The sequence below is a fragment of the Heterodontus francisci genome, chromosome 13 (genome assembly GCF_036365525.1).
Source record: "Heterodontus francisci isolate sHetFra1 chromosome 13, sHetFra1.hap1, whole genome shotgun sequence".
Classification (NCBI taxonomy): Eukaryota; Metazoa; Chordata; class Chondrichthyes; order Heterodontiformes; family Heterodontidae; genus Heterodontus; species Heterodontus francisci.
Window position 1 is genome coordinate 22,981,493 of NC_090383.1, and position 20,316 is coordinate 23,001,808.

The window sequence follows — 20,316 nt, forward strand, 5'->3', positions numbered from 1 at the left end:
CTTATCTGAAAGACAGCTCCTCCAAGGGTGAAGAGCTCATTCAGTACCAGTTGAGTCATGGCTGAGTTTAGCCAAAGAGTCATACAACACTAAAACAGGCCCTTCAGCCCACCAAGTCTATGCTGACCATCAACCACTCATTTATACTAATCCTACATTAATCCTATATTCCCTACCACATCCCCTCCTACATTAATCCCATATTCCCTACCACCTACCTACACTAGGGGCAATTTACAATGGCCAAATTACCTATCAACCTGCAAGTCTTTAGCAGTGGGAGGAAACCGGAGCACCCAGTGGAAACCCACACGGTCACAGGGAGAACTTGCAAACTCCACACAGACAGTACCCAGAACCGAACTCAGGTTGCTGGAGCTGTGAGGTTGCGGTGCTAACCACTGCGCCACTGTGCCGCCAGTGGGTGTATGAGTTCTACTGGCCAAGGATTCCCCAGTGTTGAGTTAGCTGAGCTCCTTTGCAGTGCTATAAGAACTCTCAGTTCCCTTTGGGGAACCTCAGCCAGGGTTGCCACTCAGGATTGCCATCCAATGACATTTTGCTGAAAATGTGCAGGTGTAAATGACAAGTGGTGACAGGATCAGGCATGGCTGTTGATGGTGCTCACTGTTGAGTAACCAACCAAAGCTAAATGTCGAGTCTTCAATATGAGAGATTGGGGGAGGAATGGCACCCAAAGTATTTTACCTCAGTAAAGATTCAATTTTCTCCCACAATGCTGTTAGGTACGAAACGAACTATAGCAACTCACTAAAGTTTATTTTGACAGCATCTCCCAGTCCTGTAACCTGCTAACCTAAGCCTATAACACCATTCCTTCACCATTGCTAGAATTCCCTAGCTAACATCATCATAAAAGCACCATCAGCAGATGGACTACAACAACTTGACAAGAAGGCCCACCATTACCACCTTCACCAGAGATGGGCAAAAATTGTGGCCTTAGCACTGATGTCTACATTCTGAGAACAAAGTGCTTAGACTGAAAACCACATGTTAACACTTATTTTCAGTCTACTGACATTGGTCAGGAAGTTAGACCTAAACGAGATGTTTAACATACATGGTCGTTGGGGGCTCATATATTCAACCATTAATGCCTTCTGATGTAACTTTAAAGATAACAACAACTAAGGGGTAAATTTTCACCTCCACCGCCTGTGTAATAGTCTAGTGAAGCAGAATGCCTGCCCACTATAGATCCCGCCCAACTTTCATCCAATTGAAATCCATGCACTTATGATAATCCTAACAGAAATATAATCGATAAAATAACAATGTGATAAGACATTGAGTACTTGATTGTAAGTTTTGAACACTGAATTTATTCCTCTCATGAGTGGGGCCTACACAGCTCCCTCAGGCCCACAATAAGTCTGATTGAGAAAAGTCTGCTCCTTCTCTTAGAGCTACTACAATTTCCATTTGCAGTACTTGCAATTTATTGTACCTACTTCTGGTTGTACAATTTAAGGTGTATTCACTGGTCATCTTCTAACATGCACGCACATACGCAGTGCATTTTTCTGCACACCCTTCTATGTGAACAGCCCATTCCCTCCCTCCATGTTCACATTATCCTCCTCAATCAAAGAAGGAGGTTTCTCCACTACCATTCTTAGTGCTATTCATGAATTACTTCCAACAGGTGTTCTTTTGTGACACAGGATAGAATTTGCACATTCAACCTTCTCGCCCTTTAATGATCCAGCCAAGAATTGCTGACATTTCTACAGAACAAAGCTTGGTGGTAATGTATGTTATATTTCCTGCATTACACTAGAATCACTAAAATGTTACTGAGCATTAACAAAAGACCTACCTTCTCATCCATTAGAGCAGGCTGGATCCCAAAGAATGGTCTCATGGCCATAGCAGGCAAAATCTTTGCTCCCTTCTCTGAAGGCCTTGGAGATATGCATATTCCACCTGTTTCTGCTCATAAATGGAAAGAAAGAGATTGAGATTCAAACCTAAATGTTCTCAATACACCAGATCACTGAAGCACAATAGAAAGTGATGAGAATATTCAGTCTCCTCGACAAGAGCTGCCAGCTTTTTGGACCAGATTTTACTATGAAATCTAATTTATTGAGGATCCCTTTAACTGGCTAATGAAAACATTGAATCTCTCCTTAGCCTTCTCTGTTCCAATAGAAATGGAAAGAGTCCCAATATCATAAGGCTCTCCTCAATACTGTAGCTACAAAACTCTATCATGCTTCTCATTCTATGTTGAGTTATCTGGGAACAGTAGGAGCGCTACAAGTAGCCTCAGCACTTAAAGGTTCAGGAAGGGAAAATCCTTCTCCTGTTTGTTATGCCTGGTCATAGTGCACAATATAGAATCATAGAATAATACAGCATGGAAGAGGCCATTCGACCCATCAAATCTGTGCCAGCACCTTTGAACAGCAATCCAGTTTATCTCATTACCCACATCCCTGCAAGTTTTTCTCCTTTAAGTATCAAATTGCTTTTTGAAGGCTGCCATTGAATCTGTATCCACCACCCTATCAGGTAGTAGTGCATTCCAAATCTTAACTACTCATCACATAAAAAAGCTTTTCCTCATGTTCTTTTGCCAATCACCTTAAACCAGTGTCCTCTAGTTATTGAACCTCAGCCATTAGAAACAGTTCCTCTTTATTTACTCTATTTAAACCCTTTATGATTTGAAATACCTCGATCAAATCTCCTCTTAGCTTTCTTTGTTCCAAGGAGAAGAAAACCTAACTTTTCCAGTCTATCCACATAACTGTAATTTCTCATACCTGGAACCATTCTAGTAAATCTCTTCTATTGAACTTTATCCAACACCTTTTGAAAGTCCATAAACACAATATCAATTGCATTCCCTTAATCCACCCTCTCTTTTACCTCATCAAAAAGCTCAATCAAGTTATTCAAAACACTTCCCCACCCCCCCCAATGCTGGCTTCCCTTTATTAGTCCATGCTTGTCCAAATGGCTGTTAATAATCCTGGAGAAAATTGTGTCTAAAAGCTTCCCCACCACTGATGCTAAACCGAATGGCCTATAATTGCCAGGTTTATCCCTCTCTCCTTTTTTTGAACAAGGGTGTAACATTTGCAATCCGCGAGTCCTTTGGCACCACCCCTCTAGCTAAGAAGGATTGGAAGATTGTTCCAGCACCTTGGCAACTTCTAACCTTTCATCAGCAACCTAGACCAGGTGAAGTATCGACTTTAAATACTGCCAGCCTTCCTAGTACCTCTTTATCTTTTTTTAATTTCATCCAGTATCCCTCCAACCTCCTCTTTTACCATAGCTTTGGCAAAGTTCTCTTCCTTGGCAAACACTGATGCAATGTACTCATTTAGTACCTCAGCCATGCCTTCTGCCTCCACCAATAGATTTCCAATTTAGTCCATAATCAGTCCACTACTCCTCTGACAGATCTTATACTGTCAATATGCCTAGAGAAGACCTTTGAATTTCCTTTTATGTTATCTGCCAACCTATTCTCGTACTGTTTCTTTGCCACACTTATTTCCCTTTTCACTTGTCCTCCATACTTTTTATATTCCACCCGATTCTCCTTTGTATTCCATGGAGAGAATCAAGCTCAACTATTATGCCCGGTTGTCCTAAAACTTGCCAAACGCTCATCCATCAAGGTCCAGCTGGTGACTGACACTTGTGGAAACATATCCCTGGCAAGGGGTCACCATTTTCAGGGTAGGACTGGAGGAAGGAAATGGATGATAACAGTAAAGCACAAATTCCATTTACATTGGAATGAAACAACTAATTAAGAACCTAGATGAAGGACTTAAGCCCATAGTACAGGACACGATCAAAGATGAAAAGTATAGGCAAATTAAGAAACAGTGAAAAATACTACCAAGCTTGACTTTTAAAGGCCAGTAGCAGAAAGAGAGAACTAAGGGAAATAGGAGTTCTGTAGTTCCAAGGTCCTGGGAATGAAAGGGCTAAAGTAGGATTAGGTTATTCATTTTGGAATATCAAAACCATCACAGTCATATGTGTTTACTGAACTTTGTGATTACCATATTATTTAAGAAACCCACGGAATCTACAACCCTCAGTTTACAAGGATAATTATAAAATATTGTGTCAGCTTGACCCTGTCAGTAGTACTCACCTCTGAATCAGAGGACTTGCTTCATACTTCTTTTCAGCAGCACTGCCAACAGACACCATACTTGAGTATGTAATATAGCCTGGCAATGCAGTGCAAGGACTGACCCCAATTTCTATATTAAAAGGGGACTTGAGCCTGAATCAGGTGGGTGCTTTAGACACCCAGTGGTAGGCCCCTTTCACTGGTAAGGCTCTCGACGATATCTTGAGGCCATTACTGCCCCTTTAACACCAGGTAAGGGTGGTCTATATTGACCCCTTTCTTGCTTTGAGTGTGTTCGGCAGCTATTATAACCGAATCAGAACTGAAATCTTCTTGCAACAACAACATGCATTTATATGGCACCTTTAACATCATAAAAATTAGGATGAAGGCGCTTAACAGGAGCAAGACCTGATAAACGTTGATACCAAGCTGTGAGTTATTAGAACAGGTGACCAAAAGTTTGATCAAAAAGATAAGTTTTAAAGGGATGTATTAAAAGAGGAAAGGTGGAGGGAATAGAGATTTAGGGAGGGAATTCTAGAATTTAGAGTTTGGGTGGCTAAAGGCCAGCCACCAATGTTAGGTGAAGGAAGTGTGAGATGTGCAAGAAGCCAGAGCTGGAGGTATGTTTTGATCTAATTTCAGTGTTGGATGCTCTTAGTCGACAATCTTCTTAGCACACCTTGCTGAGTGTCTGAGTTTTTACACATATCCGAGCAGGCCTCACCTGTCTGCCACCAAGTATCTACAAGGGTACATCGGCCGTCTCCCACAACCTTCCAGAACCACTTCCAGGCCTCGTGGTTAATAGGTTCCCCCACTGCAAGAGAAAAATAGTCATACAGTGTAGATTAAGGGTTATTTGGGGTTGGGGGTTAATCCCATTGAAGACTGATCCTAGAATCCATGAGCCGAATGCATACTGCACAGTGTTGGTTTAATCAGTCCTATTCCCCCCATTCCCCACCCCCACATATCTGTGCTATGATACTGAATTAGGAAGAAGGGAAAGATGCTGTAGCCCATGGCCCATCCCTACACTTGTTTAACCCACAAGACAGGAGTGGCTTGAGAATGGTCAATCTACTCCCCGCTCCCTGGAACCTTTCTCTTCCTGCCCTGAATAGTTGTTCAAGAGTGCCCTCTGGAAAGGGCAGATGCAAATATGGGTCAAGACTAGGTTTGACTTGAAACTCCAAATTGAAAGTTCAGTTCCCTGGCCTGTATTAAAAATAGAAAATGCTGGAAATACTCAGCAGATCTGGCAGCATCTGTGGAGAGAGAAACGATTGGCCTATAGTTCCCTGGCTGATCTCCATCTCCTTTAGTGAATTGGGGAGTGGCATAATGGCCTCTCTTCAAAGTGAACAGTTAATTTAGAAATCGCTGAAGTTTACCAGTGCCTAGCATTTTCAAGGACGATCGATCATACTTGGATACCCAGCTGTCTCCATAATTCAGCAGCAGGCGAATGGCTGTTGGAGCTCCATAAAACTGATTGATTCTTAACCGCTGCACAGTCTCCCAGTATCTGCCTGAATAAACAAGACACAACGAGGATTGATAATTGCACACTTCAACTTCGCTGAAGTAGGAACAAAATACATCTAAACTACTCCAATTATTTACATGAGGTTGCTTGATGTCAATATACTGAAAAATTAGCTGTTAACTAGTTAATTAATTAGAGCATTATAGTACAGTTTCGGACTTAATTACATCAGTCTTTTGCCTTGAGGTCGAGAGTGACATATTTAAGTCTGAAACTAGAGTCTTAAACTTAAATAAACCCAATTGCATAGGTTTGCAGGGGCGAATTGGCCAAGGTAAATTGGAAAATTAGATTAAAAGGTATGACAGTAGATAATAACAAACATTTAAAGAAATGTTTCATAATTCCCAATGAATATGTATTCCAATAAAACTCCATGAGAAAAGTGATCCCTCTGTGACTAACTAAAAGGGTTACGGTTATTAGATTAAAAGAAGAGGCTTGTAATATTACCAATAACAGTAGTAAGCTTGAAGATTGGGAGAGTTCTCGAAACCAGCAAAGGATAACAAAAAATTTATAAAGAGAGGGAAAATAGAATAAGTGAGTAAATAATTAGGAAGTATAAAAACAGATTGTAAGTGCTTCTACAAGTATTTAAGAAGTGAGTAATGAAAGTAAATATGGGTCCCTTAGAGGCTGAGATAGGAGAATTTATAATGGGGAATAAGGAAATGACAGAGATGTTAAACAAATACTTTCTATCTGCCTTCGCAGTAGAAGAGACCAAAAAAAACAGAAATAGCAGGGAACCAAAGGTCTAATGAGAGTGAGGAACTTAAAGTAATTAATATTAGGAAAGAAAAAGTCCTGGAGGAATTAATGGAACTAAAAGCCGACAAATCCCCAGGCCCGTTAACCTACATACTAGGTTCTAAAAGGGATGACTACAGAGACAAGGGGCTGAATTTTACCCTCGGCAGACCACCGCTGTCCACTGACTGAAAAGTCAGTGGCAAATCCACCTCTGCCTGGCCTGGGGATCCAGAGCACATTTTAAGATCCCCAGGCCTTTAACTGGTCTGAGGCGGGACTTTCACCTCATTGAGACAGGAAGTCCCACCTAATAAGGCTGCCGGCCAATCAGCAGGCCAGCAGCTTTTAGTCCCAGCAGCGCCACCGGGAGTGGTGGCCACTGCTGGGACTGCAACCCTGCTTTGAGAAGAAGAGGAAGGAAGGCCCCGGGAAAAGATACGTTTTTTGGGGCGTCGTCGGGGGTGATTGGTCGGGCCCCGGCAAGGCAAGGATGGTTGATTAGGGAGACGGTGGAGGGGTGTGTTGGGTGTAGGGGGTGGTTGGGGCAGCCCTCTGTTGGGCACAGGGTGCCTGATCATGAGGGCCCACCACCCCAACCAACCCCCCCCCCACCCCCCCCACCGAGGCCATCAGAAAGCCACCTGCTTTTCTCAGGCGGCTTTTCTCAGGCCTGGACTGCCCCACCGGCCAAGGATAATATCCCTGTGGCGGGGGCAGAGGCCATAAGTAGACATTAACTGGCCACTTAAGGGCTTGGAATGGCCAGGAGCAGGCCGGTTCGTGCCGCCGCCGCTCCGCATAAAATGGCGGCGGAGGTGGGAGCGGGTCGGGAAGGGCCCCCGAGCCTCCCACTCCATTTTACGCCTCCCTCACCCCCGCCACCAACACGCTGTTTGGGGAGACGTAAAATTCCAGCCTGTGGTTACGTTGATTCCTCTAAAATTGCCTAGATTCTGGAACAGTCCCAATGGAATGGAAGGTAGCAAATGTAACACCACTATTTAACACGCTACCAAATTCACAGGCGTCAAAAATACGTCACTGACTGTGTAATCTCGGGTCCTCCATGAAATCTCATGGTCCTCCATTTTGCGATCTTCGCGCGTTTTACTGATTGACACAAGGCAGAACTCGCCGATTGCTAAAAAGTCGACAGAGAGCTCAGAAAGTAGTCAGTTGGTTACAATGGAACTCGTGGATGCTTTTGTAATTGCAATATACCAATGGAAAAACTTGATCACAAAATACTGCAGGTATTCATTCAATGTAATGTGCAAGATGATGGATGCTTGCCAAGTGCAAATAAACCACGACAGGGCAATCTACCAAACGTTTTTGCTACACATTGCAAGGAGATTAACTCTGTGGAATGCAGAATGCCCCACCTTGCAGGGCTCACACGGCACTGTCTGACAATTCCAACAGACTCTGTGGACGCGCAAAGAGCTATGTCTAAACACGGACAAGTGATCACAGCACAGAGACAATGAATGAAGAGAGAGACAGTTACAAGTTGCTCCATGCTCACATTCAACCACTCACTTCAGTGAGTGACCTGTATAGTCAGCTTTTCTGAGTGTACAATAAATGCTATTTGAAACCAGAAACCTTTGTCTTTTTTTTAAATAGATCATTTTCATGGTTTGTTGCAACACTGTGAAACTTATGATTTAAATGTGTGAAATTGTGAAATTCACAATTCTTAAAATGCTGTGACTATGAAGTTTGTAAAATCTGACCATGAATTTGTTAGGGCTCTACTGCTATTCTCGAAAGGAGAGAGAAAGAAAACAAGAAATACAGGCCAGTTGGCCTGACATTAATTATTGGGAAAATGCTGGAATCCATTACTAAGGAAGTGGTAACAGGGCACTTCGAATATCATATGATTAGGAAGAGTCAATATAGTTTTGTGAAAAGGAAATCATGTTTGACAAATATGTGAGTTTTTTGGGGATGTAGCTAGCAAAATAAATAAAGGGGTCTAGTGGCTGTAGTATATTTGGATTTTCAAAAGGCATTCGATAAGGCAAACCAAATTAGCAATAATACTGCAGAGGAGGAATTCCTGGAGTGTGTACGTGATGGTTTTTTGGACCTATACATTGAGGAGCCAACTCGAGAACAGGCCATCCTAGACTGGGTATTGTGTAATGAGAAAGGATTAGTTAACAATCTTGTTGTGCGGGGTCCCTTGGGGAAGAGCGACCATAACATGAAGTAATTATTCATTAAGATGGACAGTGAGAGAGTTGATTCCGAGACTAGTGTCCTGAATCTAAATAAAGGAAACTATGAAGGTATGAGGCGCGAGTTGGCAATGATAGATTGGCGAACGTTACTTAAAGGGTTGACAGTGGATAGGCAATGGCTAGCATTTAAAGAGCGCATGGATGAATTACAACAATTGTTCATTCCTGTCTGGTGCAAAAATAAAACAGGAAGGGTGGCTCAACTGTGGCTTACAAAAGAAATTTTGGATAGTATTAGATCCAAGGAGGAGAAATATAAAATGGCCAGAACAAGCAGCAAACCTGAGGATTGGGAGCAGTTTAGAATTCAGCAAAGGAGGACAAAGGGATTGATTAAGAAGGGAAAAATATAGTATGAGAGTAAGCTTACAGAGAACATAAAAACTGACTGTAAAAGCTTCTATAGATATGTGAAGAGAAAAAGATTAGTGAAGACAAATGTGGGTCCCTTACAGTCAGAAACAGGGGAATTCATAATGGGAAACAAAGAAATGGCAGACCAAATAAATACATATTTTGGTTCTGTCTTCACAAAGGAGGACACAAATTACCTCCCAGAAATGTTGGGGAACATAGGGTCTAGTGCGAAGGACGAACTGTATGAAATCAGTATTAGTAGGGAAATAGTGTTAGGAAAATTGATGGGATTGAAGGCCGATAAATCCCGAGGGCCTGATAATCTACATCCCAGAGTGCTTAAGGAAGTAGCCCTAGAAATAGTAGATGCATTGATTGTCATTTTTCAAAATTCTATAGACACTGGAACAGTTCCAACGGATTGGAGGGTAGCTAATGTAACCCCACTATTTAAAAAAAGGAAGCAGAGAGAAAACAGGGAATTATAATCATATGGTTAGCCTGACATCAGTAGTGGGGAAAATGCTAGAGTCCATTATAAAAGGTGTAATAGCAGAGCACTTGGAAAACAATGACATGGTCGGACAAAATCAACATGGATTTATGAAAGGGAAATCATGCTTGACAAATCTACTGGAATTTTTTGAGGATGTAACTAGTAGAATAGATAAGGGAGAACCCGTGGATGTGGTGTACTTGGACTTTCAGAAGGCTTTCGGTAAGGGATTAGCATGCAAAATTAAAGCACATGGGATTGGGGGGTAAGGTACTGACATGCATAGAGAACTGGTTTTCAGACAGGAAACAAAGAGTAGGAATAAATGGGTCTTTTTCTGAGTGGCAGGAAGTGGGGTACCGCAGGGATCAGTGCTAGGACCCCAGCTATTCACAATATATATGAATGATATAGCTGAGGGATTTAAATGTAATATATCCAAGTTTGCAGATGACACAAAGCTGGGTGGGAGTGTGAGCTGTGAAGAGGATGCAGAGAAGCTCCACTGTGATTTGGACAGGTTGAGTGAGTAGGCAAATACATGGCAGATGCAGTATAATGTAGATAAACGTGAAGTTATCCACATTGGTGTCAAAAATAGAGAGGCAGATTATTATTTCAACGGCAATAGATTGGGAAAGGGGGAAGTGCAGCGAGTAAAATGGCTGTAACTAATTCTAGAGCTTCAGGCCAGGGAGTGTGTAACACCATTCGGGTAGTGGTGAAGGATAAGGAAGGAGGTGCACCGGTTGACTGTACCTTCTTCATTAAGAAAATCCTTATTGATTGCTGTGGATTCCAAGCTGCAGACATCTTCTGCCTGCAGGACCTCCCCGGCAGTGGATATTTTGACGTGACATTCAATAATGTGGCGGGATGCATCAAGTTTATTTATTTTTATTTATTTAGAGATACAGCACTGAAACAGGCCCTTCGGCCCACCGAGTCTGTGCCGACCATCAACCACCCATTTATACTAAAACTACACTAATCCCATATTCCTACCACATCCCCACCTGTCCCTATATTCCCCTACCACCTACCTATACTAGGGGCAATTTATAATGGCCAATTTACCGATCAACCTGCAAGTCTTTGGCTGTGGGAGGAAACTGGAGCACCAGGAGGAAACCCACGCAGACACAGGGAGAACTTGCAAACTCCACACAGGCAGTACCCAGAATTGAACCCAGGTCGCTGGAGCTGTGAGGTTGCGGTGCTAACCACTGCGCCACTGTGCCGCCGCTCCTGAAGGTGTTCAAGGAGAAGGGAAACCAGGCTCCGTTGTTGAACCTGACAGTGGAGCCACTCTTCACGCTGCTGTCACAATGTGACCGGGTGGTGACAATTCACCTCTATAACCCCCATGTTCCTGTTGTGGATGTACTCACCTTCCTCGCCAGGGACGTCGAGGTGGCCGGCAGCAGCACTGATGTCAAGGACCCATTTGGGATTTGGACCAGCAAGCAGCAGGTCAAGGTGACTTTGAAGGTCGATGCCAACGGAGCCATCATCCATCCTCCCTCCAGCTTCATTTTCGGGGGAAGTTGAGGCTTCTTGGTCTATGTGGGGCAGCCCAGAGTTTGTCACACCTGTGGCAAATCTGGTCATGTGGCAGCCAACTGCAGCACAGTCGCCTGCAAGAACCGCAAGAAGGAAGGCCAACAGACCAAGGACTGTAAGTACAGTAAGTGCTGCAACCTGTGTGGTGCGGCAGGCCACCTCTACAAAACCTGCCTCAAACGCTGCCTCAGTTATGCTCAGGTGGCAAGGTCCAAGGAAAGGCCGGGAGAAAGAACGGCGAATGCGTCTGGTGCTGGGAAGGAGACAAGCAACCCTCTCCGCAGCAAGGAAAGTCTACCTGAGAAGGAAAAGGGGAGGCAGCTGCAACCAGCCACCCAACACCTACCCAGTGTTCGGAAACCCCTTCTCTACAGACAGAATCCATGGAGGAGGAGGCAGCAAATGGACAAACAGGTCAGTGGCAAGTGGTACAAAGGAAAACCACAAAGAAAAAACCTCCAAAAAAGGAACAGGCCACCCCCCAAACCAGTGGCAAGAGGAGGCTACCATCTGAGACAGACTATGGCAACTCCTCCTCACTGGACAAGGAAGGGCTGCAACAACGGCACCTGCAAAAGAAGCGACAGAACTCAAAAGAGCTGGAAGATAAAGCCCCCAGTTCCGGTGAACTGGAAGCTGTGATGGGCCCAGTGTGCCCCCAACCCAAAGTGCTGAACCTAGCGACATGCCCAGCACATTCCAGCTCCGGGACACCGAGAGCAGAGAAGCGTCGGGCGCACTCCAGCTCCGGGAAGCCGGGAGCAGTGATGTCTTCAAGGAGGAACAGAGGGGAAAGACACCAACAGCAGAGGGCAGCCCAAGCCTTGCTGCCTACAAGACCACCACCACCCCACCCCCCACAATGTCACCCCAGCGGAACAAACCCTGCATGAGAAACGAGGAGGGGTTTCTGAGCCCAATGAACGTGAAACAGCTTGCGTACACTATGGGTATGCAGGAACGTACCGAAGGACTGGGATTAGCAAGGACAAATGGTGCGGGAAGAAACAACTAACTTACAAATGGGTATAAAGATTGCTTCAATTAACATGCGCAGCATTAAATCCACTATGCAATGTGTTTCAACCTTGGATTACCTCGCCAAAGGTCAAAGCCGACCTACTCTTTCTGCAGGAGTGTGGAATATCACACCTCAGCACCTACAGGCAATGGTTGCGATGGTGGTCCCAAGGGCCATCGATCTGGTCAGGGGGTAATGATTTCCGTTCCTCCGGCCTGGGTATTCTGCTGCAGGGAGGTAACTTCACCATCTCCAAAGTTAAGGAGGTGGTGGGCATTCGCCTCCTCGTAGTTGACGTAATGTACAACAATGCTCCGCTCTGGTTGATCAACGGTTCAATGCAGCGAGCAGCTGACCGTCTTCCAGCAGCTCCCAGTGCTGCTGGCGACGTCCAGGCCAGTCATTCTAGGCAGTGACTTCAACTGCATCATCGATGCAGCTGGACGATCCGCCAGTGACGACAGCAAACTGGATGCTACGTCCAGATTCCTAATGGAAACAGCGAAAGATGCCAAGCTGCGTGACATCGTCAGAAAACCTGCAGACAAAGCACAGCGTAGATGCACCTGGTCAAGATCGGATAGGTCTGCCCGTTCCAGGATTGACTTCCTGTTTGTGTCCCGTGCTGTCACGGTTGGATCCACCGACGTCAAGCTGGTGTTCTTCTCCGACCATTGCCTCTTACTGGCCGACTGTCACTTACAGGACGACCAGCAGGTTGGCAGGGGGACATGGAAGCTCAATGCTACATTGCTAACCCCAGAGAACGTTGAGGAACTCAAAAGGGATTACAAAGGTTGGAGGACCGTGAAACCCCTCTTTGAGTCTCCAGTTCACTGGTGGGAGGTGATCAAGGAGAACATCAAGAGGTTCTTTATCTTCAAAGGTGTTCAGAGGGCGAGAGAGAGACAGATGGAAATGTCACGACTCCAGAAAAGAATGCAAAATCTGCTCCGGCTGCAGTCGATGGGGTCGAGGTCAAGGAGGATCGCCAACAGGTGAAGAGCCAGCAGGCCTCGCTCTTTGCCACGGTGGCCTCCAAGATCATCTTCCAGTCCAGAGTCCGCTCCGTTGAGCAGGATGAGGTGTGCTCGCGTTACTTCTTCCAAACAATACACACAGAGAGCTCTGTGATCAGCAGCCTGAAGGAAGAGGATGGCTCGGTAACATCTTCACAGTCCGACATACTAAGGATCAGCAAATCCTTTTATGCTGGGCTATACGACGTGAAGCCCACAGACAGCAGAGCCTCCCAGTCCTTCCTGTCATCTATCACAGAGGTCTTAGATGACAGCATGAGGGTGAGACTGGACAAACCGGTAACCGGTAAGAAGCTATTAAATGTTGGGTGTTCAGAAGGATTTGGGTGTCCTTGTACATGAAACACCAAAAGTTAACATGCAGTAACGGGAAGAAATTAGGAAAGCAAATGTTGTGTTGGCTTTATTGCAAAAAGGTTGGAGTACAACAGTAAGGAAGTCTTGCTGCAATTGGACAGAGTTTTGGTGAGATTACACCTGGAGTACTATGTACTCTCTATACCTAAGGAAGGATATACTTGTCCTAGAGGGGTCTAGTCTCAAGATAAAGGGTTAGCCATTTTGAACTGAGATGAGGAAAACTTCTTCACTCAGAGGTTGTGAATCTTTGGAATTCTCAACCAAGAGGGTGGTGGATGCTCAATTGTTGAGAATATTCAAGGCTGAGATTGCTAGATTTTTGGAGAATCGAGGTATATGGGAACAGGGCAGGAAAGTGGAGTGGAGGTACAGATCTGCCATGATCTTACTGAATGGCAGAGCAGGCCAAAGGGGTTGTATAGCCTATTCCTGCTGCTATTTCTTACATCTCTCTTGCCATTTTTTCTCATTTATACCCATTAACTTCTAAATGAAACGTCATTCTTCTTTTAAATATTTCTCAAAATTTCTGAGGTGAATTGATGGTTAGAAAATATGCTGACAGTTTAGAGTTGGCAATCCTTGTCTTTCTTTCAGTCACCAAGGTTGTCACACTTCACTGTACCAGTTTTTACAGTTCAGCTTCTGTGTAACAGAATTTCCTTTCCTTTTATACCCTTTGACTCATTTATTTAACACTCTGTTTCCGGCTGACTTTCATCTGATGATGGCTGTTTCCTTACTTTGCCTCAGTGGCCCAACCACAAAATGAAATCTGAGATATAAGATGGAAGCCTTGGTATAATTAGTCCCATTATGTCACTGATTGCTCCACAGAATGCTGTTTCTCTCAATTCTATTTACAGCTTTAAAACAGTGAAACATTTCTAGGGATGAAGGACTTTGATTATGTGGAGAGACTAGAGAATCTAGGATAGTTCTTCTTGGAGCAGAGAAGGTTAAGGGAAGATTTCATATCGGTGTTCAAAATTATGAAATGTTTTGATGGAGTAAATAGTGGCAACATGAGAACCATTTATGCAGCAAGTTGGTGCAAACTGGAACTGCACTAGCTGAAATATTTAATAATTTTCAAAAGGGAACTGGATAAATACTTGAAAGGAAAAAAGAACGACAGGGCTGTGGAGATATAGCTGAGGACGGGGCAATTTGGATAGTTCTTTCAAAGAGCCAGGCACAATGGGCCAAATGACCTTCTTCTGCGCTATATCATTCAATGAAACAGTTCTGTGGAGTGGGTCGGTAACCAAAGGACACATTTAAGGTAAATGGCAAGAGAACCAGCGTGGAACTGAGAAGAATTATTTTTTACACAGCGAGTTCTCATGATCTGGAATGCACTGCCTTGAGAGTAGTGGAAGCAAATTCAATAGTAACTTTCAAAACGGAACAGGATATATATTTGAAAAGGGCAGTGGAAAGACAGCCACTGGAGTAGAAATAATTGAATAGCTCTTCTAAAAGCTGACACAGGCACAATGGGTCAAATGGCCTCTTTTTGTGCTGTAAGATGCTAAGATTTTATAGTGCACTTGTGTGGTTACAGCAACCCAAAGGCCAAATAAAATGAATTCAACTCCCACCATAGCAGTTTGAGAATTTGAATTTAGTCTAAGATAATTTGCAAATAAAAAGCTGGTATAGTTCCCATCACTTATAGCAGGCATATTAGGGCTAACGTGATTTGCCCGCTCTACCCGCTGGATGGGGTTTTATCTCCTCCATCTGTAACACTTGTGACATTCAAAAGAAATTATTGACATATCAATGAACTGTCCACAGATATAAAAATTTCATCAATCGAGATTATTATTTTGCAGAAGCGTATAATGATTTTGGATATTTTAGATCATCCCCTAGTTAGAAAGGTGTAATCAAGAAAGCTGAAAACTAAGCGATATTAAGTGGGGTAAAGTTGTAATGTGGCAGTTGTACCAGAGCAGAGAAAAGAAGAAAGAATTTGCATTTATATAATACCTCTCATGACCTTGGGACATCCCAAAGCACTTTACAGCCAATGAAGTACTTTTTGAAGAGTAGTCACTGTTGTAGTGTAGGAAACATGGCAGCAAATTTGTGAACAGAAAGGTCCCACAAACAGCATGAAATAATGACCAGATGATCTGCTTTCAGTGATGTTGTTTGAAGGATGTTGTTGGACAGCATACCAGAGAGAATATCCCTGCTCTTCTTTGAAATAGTGCCATGAGATCTTTTATGCCCACCTGAAGGGGCAGATGGCACCTTGGTTTAACATCTCATCTGAAAGATGGTAATTCTGGCCATGAAGTACTCTCTCAGTACTGCACTGGAGCATCAGTCAAGATTTTGTGCTGAAGTCTCTGGAGCGAGGTTTGAACGCACAACCTTCTAGCGCAGAGACAAGAGTGCTATCACAGAGCTTACCACTTAAATATACAAGAGGTGTGTGTGAACTACTCTCTGAACATCTGTCTCAAATAACTGGCATGTTTATCACACTGCAAACAACATCTTTGCAACTGACTATCGTCACGAAGGCTTCCAATTTTGTTAAAACTTGATCATTTATATTTTTAAAAACTGAAAAGGATTTCATGGACATTGGATCATCTGGAGATTGTTGAAAGTTGTGAGTGTTTTTTAAAGGGAAGTTCAACAAAATGTTGACCAGTAAACAAGTTTTTACTGGAAGGCACATGATTTCAAGTAAACACAGCAGGGGATTTTGTTGTGACAAGACAGAATTTATGATTATTACAGGACTTGCCTGGAAAGTTGATTTCATTTTGAACTGTTAAAAGCCAGCTGAATTTTGGACCAGAAGAGGCAGCTGGAGTTTGTACCTGCCAGGAGAGCCCCTGCTCTTGAAAAGAAAAATCCTGTATGATGTTGTACTGTTGCCTCCTCTCTTTGAAGAAATCCTGAATGTTTGCAGAAACCTTGCATCTTTAAAAGAAGTTTGCATCGAATGTGTGAGAACTGAAACCTTTACTGCTGCACACCTAATGTAAGACCTATATGAAGCCTTCTGTCGTTGGATTTCTTTGAACGCCTATTCAAACAGACTGTTCCTCAACATCGCCTGGAAAGATTCCTAGTGGCAGCCACCTATTTGACTTCAGGACGTCTTCCAAAACAAAGGGCTTCCATCTCTACTCTTCAGTATAAATTTTTTTGTTTAATCCATTTTTTTTGTAACAGCTGGATACAAAAGATCCTTTTTTTCCAGTTAACCTGTTGTGTATGTGAGTGTGTGTGGGCTAGGATAAAATTTAGGGGCTTTAATATTCCAATTTGCATATATGTTTATTTCATTATTGGTTAAGACGTGGTTTATAATAAACAAATAATGTTGTTGTTTATTAAAGAAACCTGGTTGTTGTGCTTTATTCTGTGGAAAAATAGAGTATCTCATTGACTGTTTCGGTAAGTCGGAAAATTTATTGATATGTTGTGACCTGTGGAGAAGTGGGACTAAATTAACAGTGCACTCTTCCCGCCTCGGTCATAACACTATAACGGAAAATGTTTTGCTCTATATGGCCAATTTAAACGGATGCTTGATTTAAACGTGGGCATTTTAGGTGCTGTATCAGTAAATGTGACCATGAAGCTGTCAGATTGTCAGTAAAATCCCAACTGGTTTGCTAATGTCTGCGCAGCAGTCCAAGAAGAAAGCCCACCACCACCTTCTCACGGATACATGTCGATTTGAGAACAAACTCTTAACATTTCATGATTTATTGACAGCCTATCTTGGTGATACTAAGTCATCATATTGTGCTAAAAATTTTGCATTATCCAATAATTCAAATTATGCAATGTGAATAAAAAAGCAAAGTGGGATTTAGTAGTACAAAATTTGGATTAACAGATCATTGTGAATTAAGCAACCTTGAATTAAGAGTAGACTGCATTTTACAGGTTCAAAAAAGCATTTTGGTTGGATATATTTAAACAAGTTGTCCCATAACAAAAGTTAATAAATGACTGTAACACTATAAAACATGGTAAATTTCCTGGAACTTTGATCATAGTACCTTAATCTGTGGATTTAGTACAATAATTGGCTAAATTTGCAGCAGGGGTGGGAAGGCGACGGGAACGGCACGCCCCATCTCCCACTCAATTTTATCCCCCTGCCTCCAGCCCGCTCCTGCAGGGAGCGTAAAATTCCGGCCATTAACTCTGTTTCTCTCTCCACAGATGCTGCCTGACCTGCTGAGTTTTTCCAGCATTTTCTGTTTTTATTTCAGATTTCCAGCCTCCACAGTATAGAGAGAGAGAGACACACACACACTGCACTGCTTTACTAACAGGCCTCTCATGAGCAGGGCTCAGGAAGATTGCCATCTTAGGTTTAACAGAATCCACTGAAACTGTGCCATCCTGGAAACTTCATACTGCTCCCCACATCCCACCCACACCCACACCCCCAACTTACCCCTCAACATCACCAGTGCCCGGGATTGGATTCTATGCACTGTGGTCATTGATCTCACCATTGTATTTGTTGCATCAGGAAGCCCCAGCCTACAGTATCCACAGCAGCATTCAATTCCCCGGGAGAAGCATTAGTTTCAGGTGGGAGCCAGGAGAAGTGGTGAAGCAGGGAGCTGGGAGCAGGAGGAGAGAGATACACAGTGCCAAGGTAAACTTGGAAGGATTGGGGGGAAAGTGCCAGCATAAACTGGGAGTGTGTAAGAATATCAGTGTGAACTTGGGGCTGCATTTAAAACAGTCCCAGCGGTGAGTGGGAAGGATAGGTGATTCAGAAACAATATTAAACAATTTAACAATCAGATATAGCAAAAGAGAACCAATATATATCCACAATAGCTGCCACTTTTTCTACAAGAAATGAGGGAAAACTCCCTGCATCTATTGACACAATCTCCCACAATTTTCCCATAACTTTGACTATAAACGCCTAAATGTATCCCAGACATTGAACAGTCACTCCCCAAGAAGGCAGAACTGTGCTGTACTAACACAGCTAAGAGTGTATTTCGCATTTTAGAGCTGGGTTTTATGCAATGGTGTCGAAAAAGCAAAGTAGAGTTGGTTTTAACCCATTCTAGCCAGTGGAAACCAAGGAGGTGAGGTGAGCATGTAAATCAATCCAGTGATTTACCTGCCAATGTCCCGCTTGAGTCCTGCCGTCTTCCATTTTAACCTATTTGGAACAGACAACAAAGGCACAGCCTGATGCTGGCAGGGTCTTACTTTAAATAAGCAGATCAGGGCCTTATGAGGTCATCGGACCCTGACTGCAATTTTAACTCTGACCTGATTGGGAAAGTTGCAGGAATCTAACTGAAACCAGCACCTTCCTGCCAGAAACAAGCTAAAATCACACAACTCCTCCTGTCCCGAATCCCCCAGTGACATTTATTTCCCTTCTGTGTACCAACAATCATAGGGAGCACTAACAGTTGTATGCAGTATTTTTTATGATAATCCTTGATCTGCTTACCTGGATCTGGGTAGATAGGAGTGCTCTCAAATAGCACGGTAGTGCCACCATTGCACAGTGGGCCGTAGACCACATAACTGTGTCCCGTAATCCAGCCAATATCAGCCACACAGCAGTGAATATCACCTTCTTGATAATCGAAGACATACTGAAAGATAACATTTATAGGTTATATCTTACATGTTAGAAGCTCAAACAGCAACAACATTACATGACTTTACTTTAAAAAACACTTTACAGGTAAGAAACAACACTAAGGCCTTGAAGATACACCCTAGGATATTGACTTACAAACAGTTCATGCATATGTATGACATTTTTCCCTCTGCTGAATGGGTGAAAACATCTATTAAAAGAATTGAGCTAGAAAGTTCTTTGAAACACATTGCAGGGAATTTTAATGAGGGTGAGTGTGAAGGTTTTGGTTGCGGATGGGGACGAAATCCCCAAAAAATGCAATGCGTCAGTAAGCTGGCTCCAACACACCAATTCCGCATTTAAAAGCAGCGCATTGGGCCACATGTGAGCAACACCCCTCAGGGAGAGGCGAGTTGTCAATTTCAATATGTAAATAGTAACAGTGATATTAACACAAGTTTTGGAGTTTAACTTTGGCTCCACGGGTTTCCTGGGCTTCCTGAAACTTGCCAGTGAGAGCAGGGCATAAGAAAGTGGCAACTGAAGGGCTGAAGCCATGACAGGGTAATATGCCAACTAGGATTGAGTATTCACAGCTGCTTTCTTACCTGCTTGCAGAAAATGGTTTATTCACAGTACTAGTACTGTAAGGTTACTTTACACACATTGAAGGTGCCATCTACAGTTTGGAGGTTTGGACGTCTGATCTATCACATTAGCATGGGTGTCGCCTATGCAGTGTTACTTTGAACCTCAGACGAGGACCAAGATGACCACCAGTAGTAGTAAGAGCACCATCAGCAGCAAGAGATGCAGCAGCAGCAGCAGACGATACACCAGGAGCATCAGCAGCACCAGGTGTAACAGGACCTGCAGCAGCAACAGCCTGCTGCTCACAGACCTGCAGCTCCACAGGAAAGAGAGAAGCAGCAGAGTGATGCAGCTCACAGGAGACCATACTCAGCACATTGGGTCTACAGGCAGTGGATGAGCCTTCTCGACACGTTGGAACACCAGTGTCTCAGGGGGCTCAGGGTGTCTCGTCAGGTGGTGACAGCATTTACAGCCATCTGGAACAAGACCTGCTGTCAGCTGGATCTGATGGGTATGCTTTCCCTGTGGCTGTCAAAGTTACCACTGCCCTCAACATTTTTGCCTCTGGATCCT

At 43.5% G+C, this 20,316-nt stretch overlaps 1 protein-coding gene across 3 annotated transcripts in view; it reads right to left on the reverse strand.

The window, feature by feature from the left end:
* acss1 (acyl-CoA synthetase short chain family member 1) overlaps positions 1 to 20,316 on the reverse strand; it is a 90,751-nt gene that overhangs the window by 35,935 nt on the left and 34,500 nt on the right. For all 3 annotated transcript variants that reach the window (XM_068045760.1, XM_068045761.1, XM_068045759.1), the window contains 4 exons: positions 19,012 to 19,159; positions 5,533 to 5,670; positions 4,863 to 4,955; positions 1,844 to 1,956 (listed from right to left, as the gene is read on the reverse strand). In XM_068045760.1, coding sequence (XP_067901861.1) covers positions 1,844 to 1,956; positions 4,863 to 4,955; positions 5,533 to 5,670; positions 19,012 to 19,159 — 492 coding nt within the window. The remainder of the gene's footprint in view (positions 1 to 1,843; positions 1,957 to 4,862; positions 4,956 to 5,532; positions 5,671 to 19,011; positions 19,160 to 20,316) is intronic.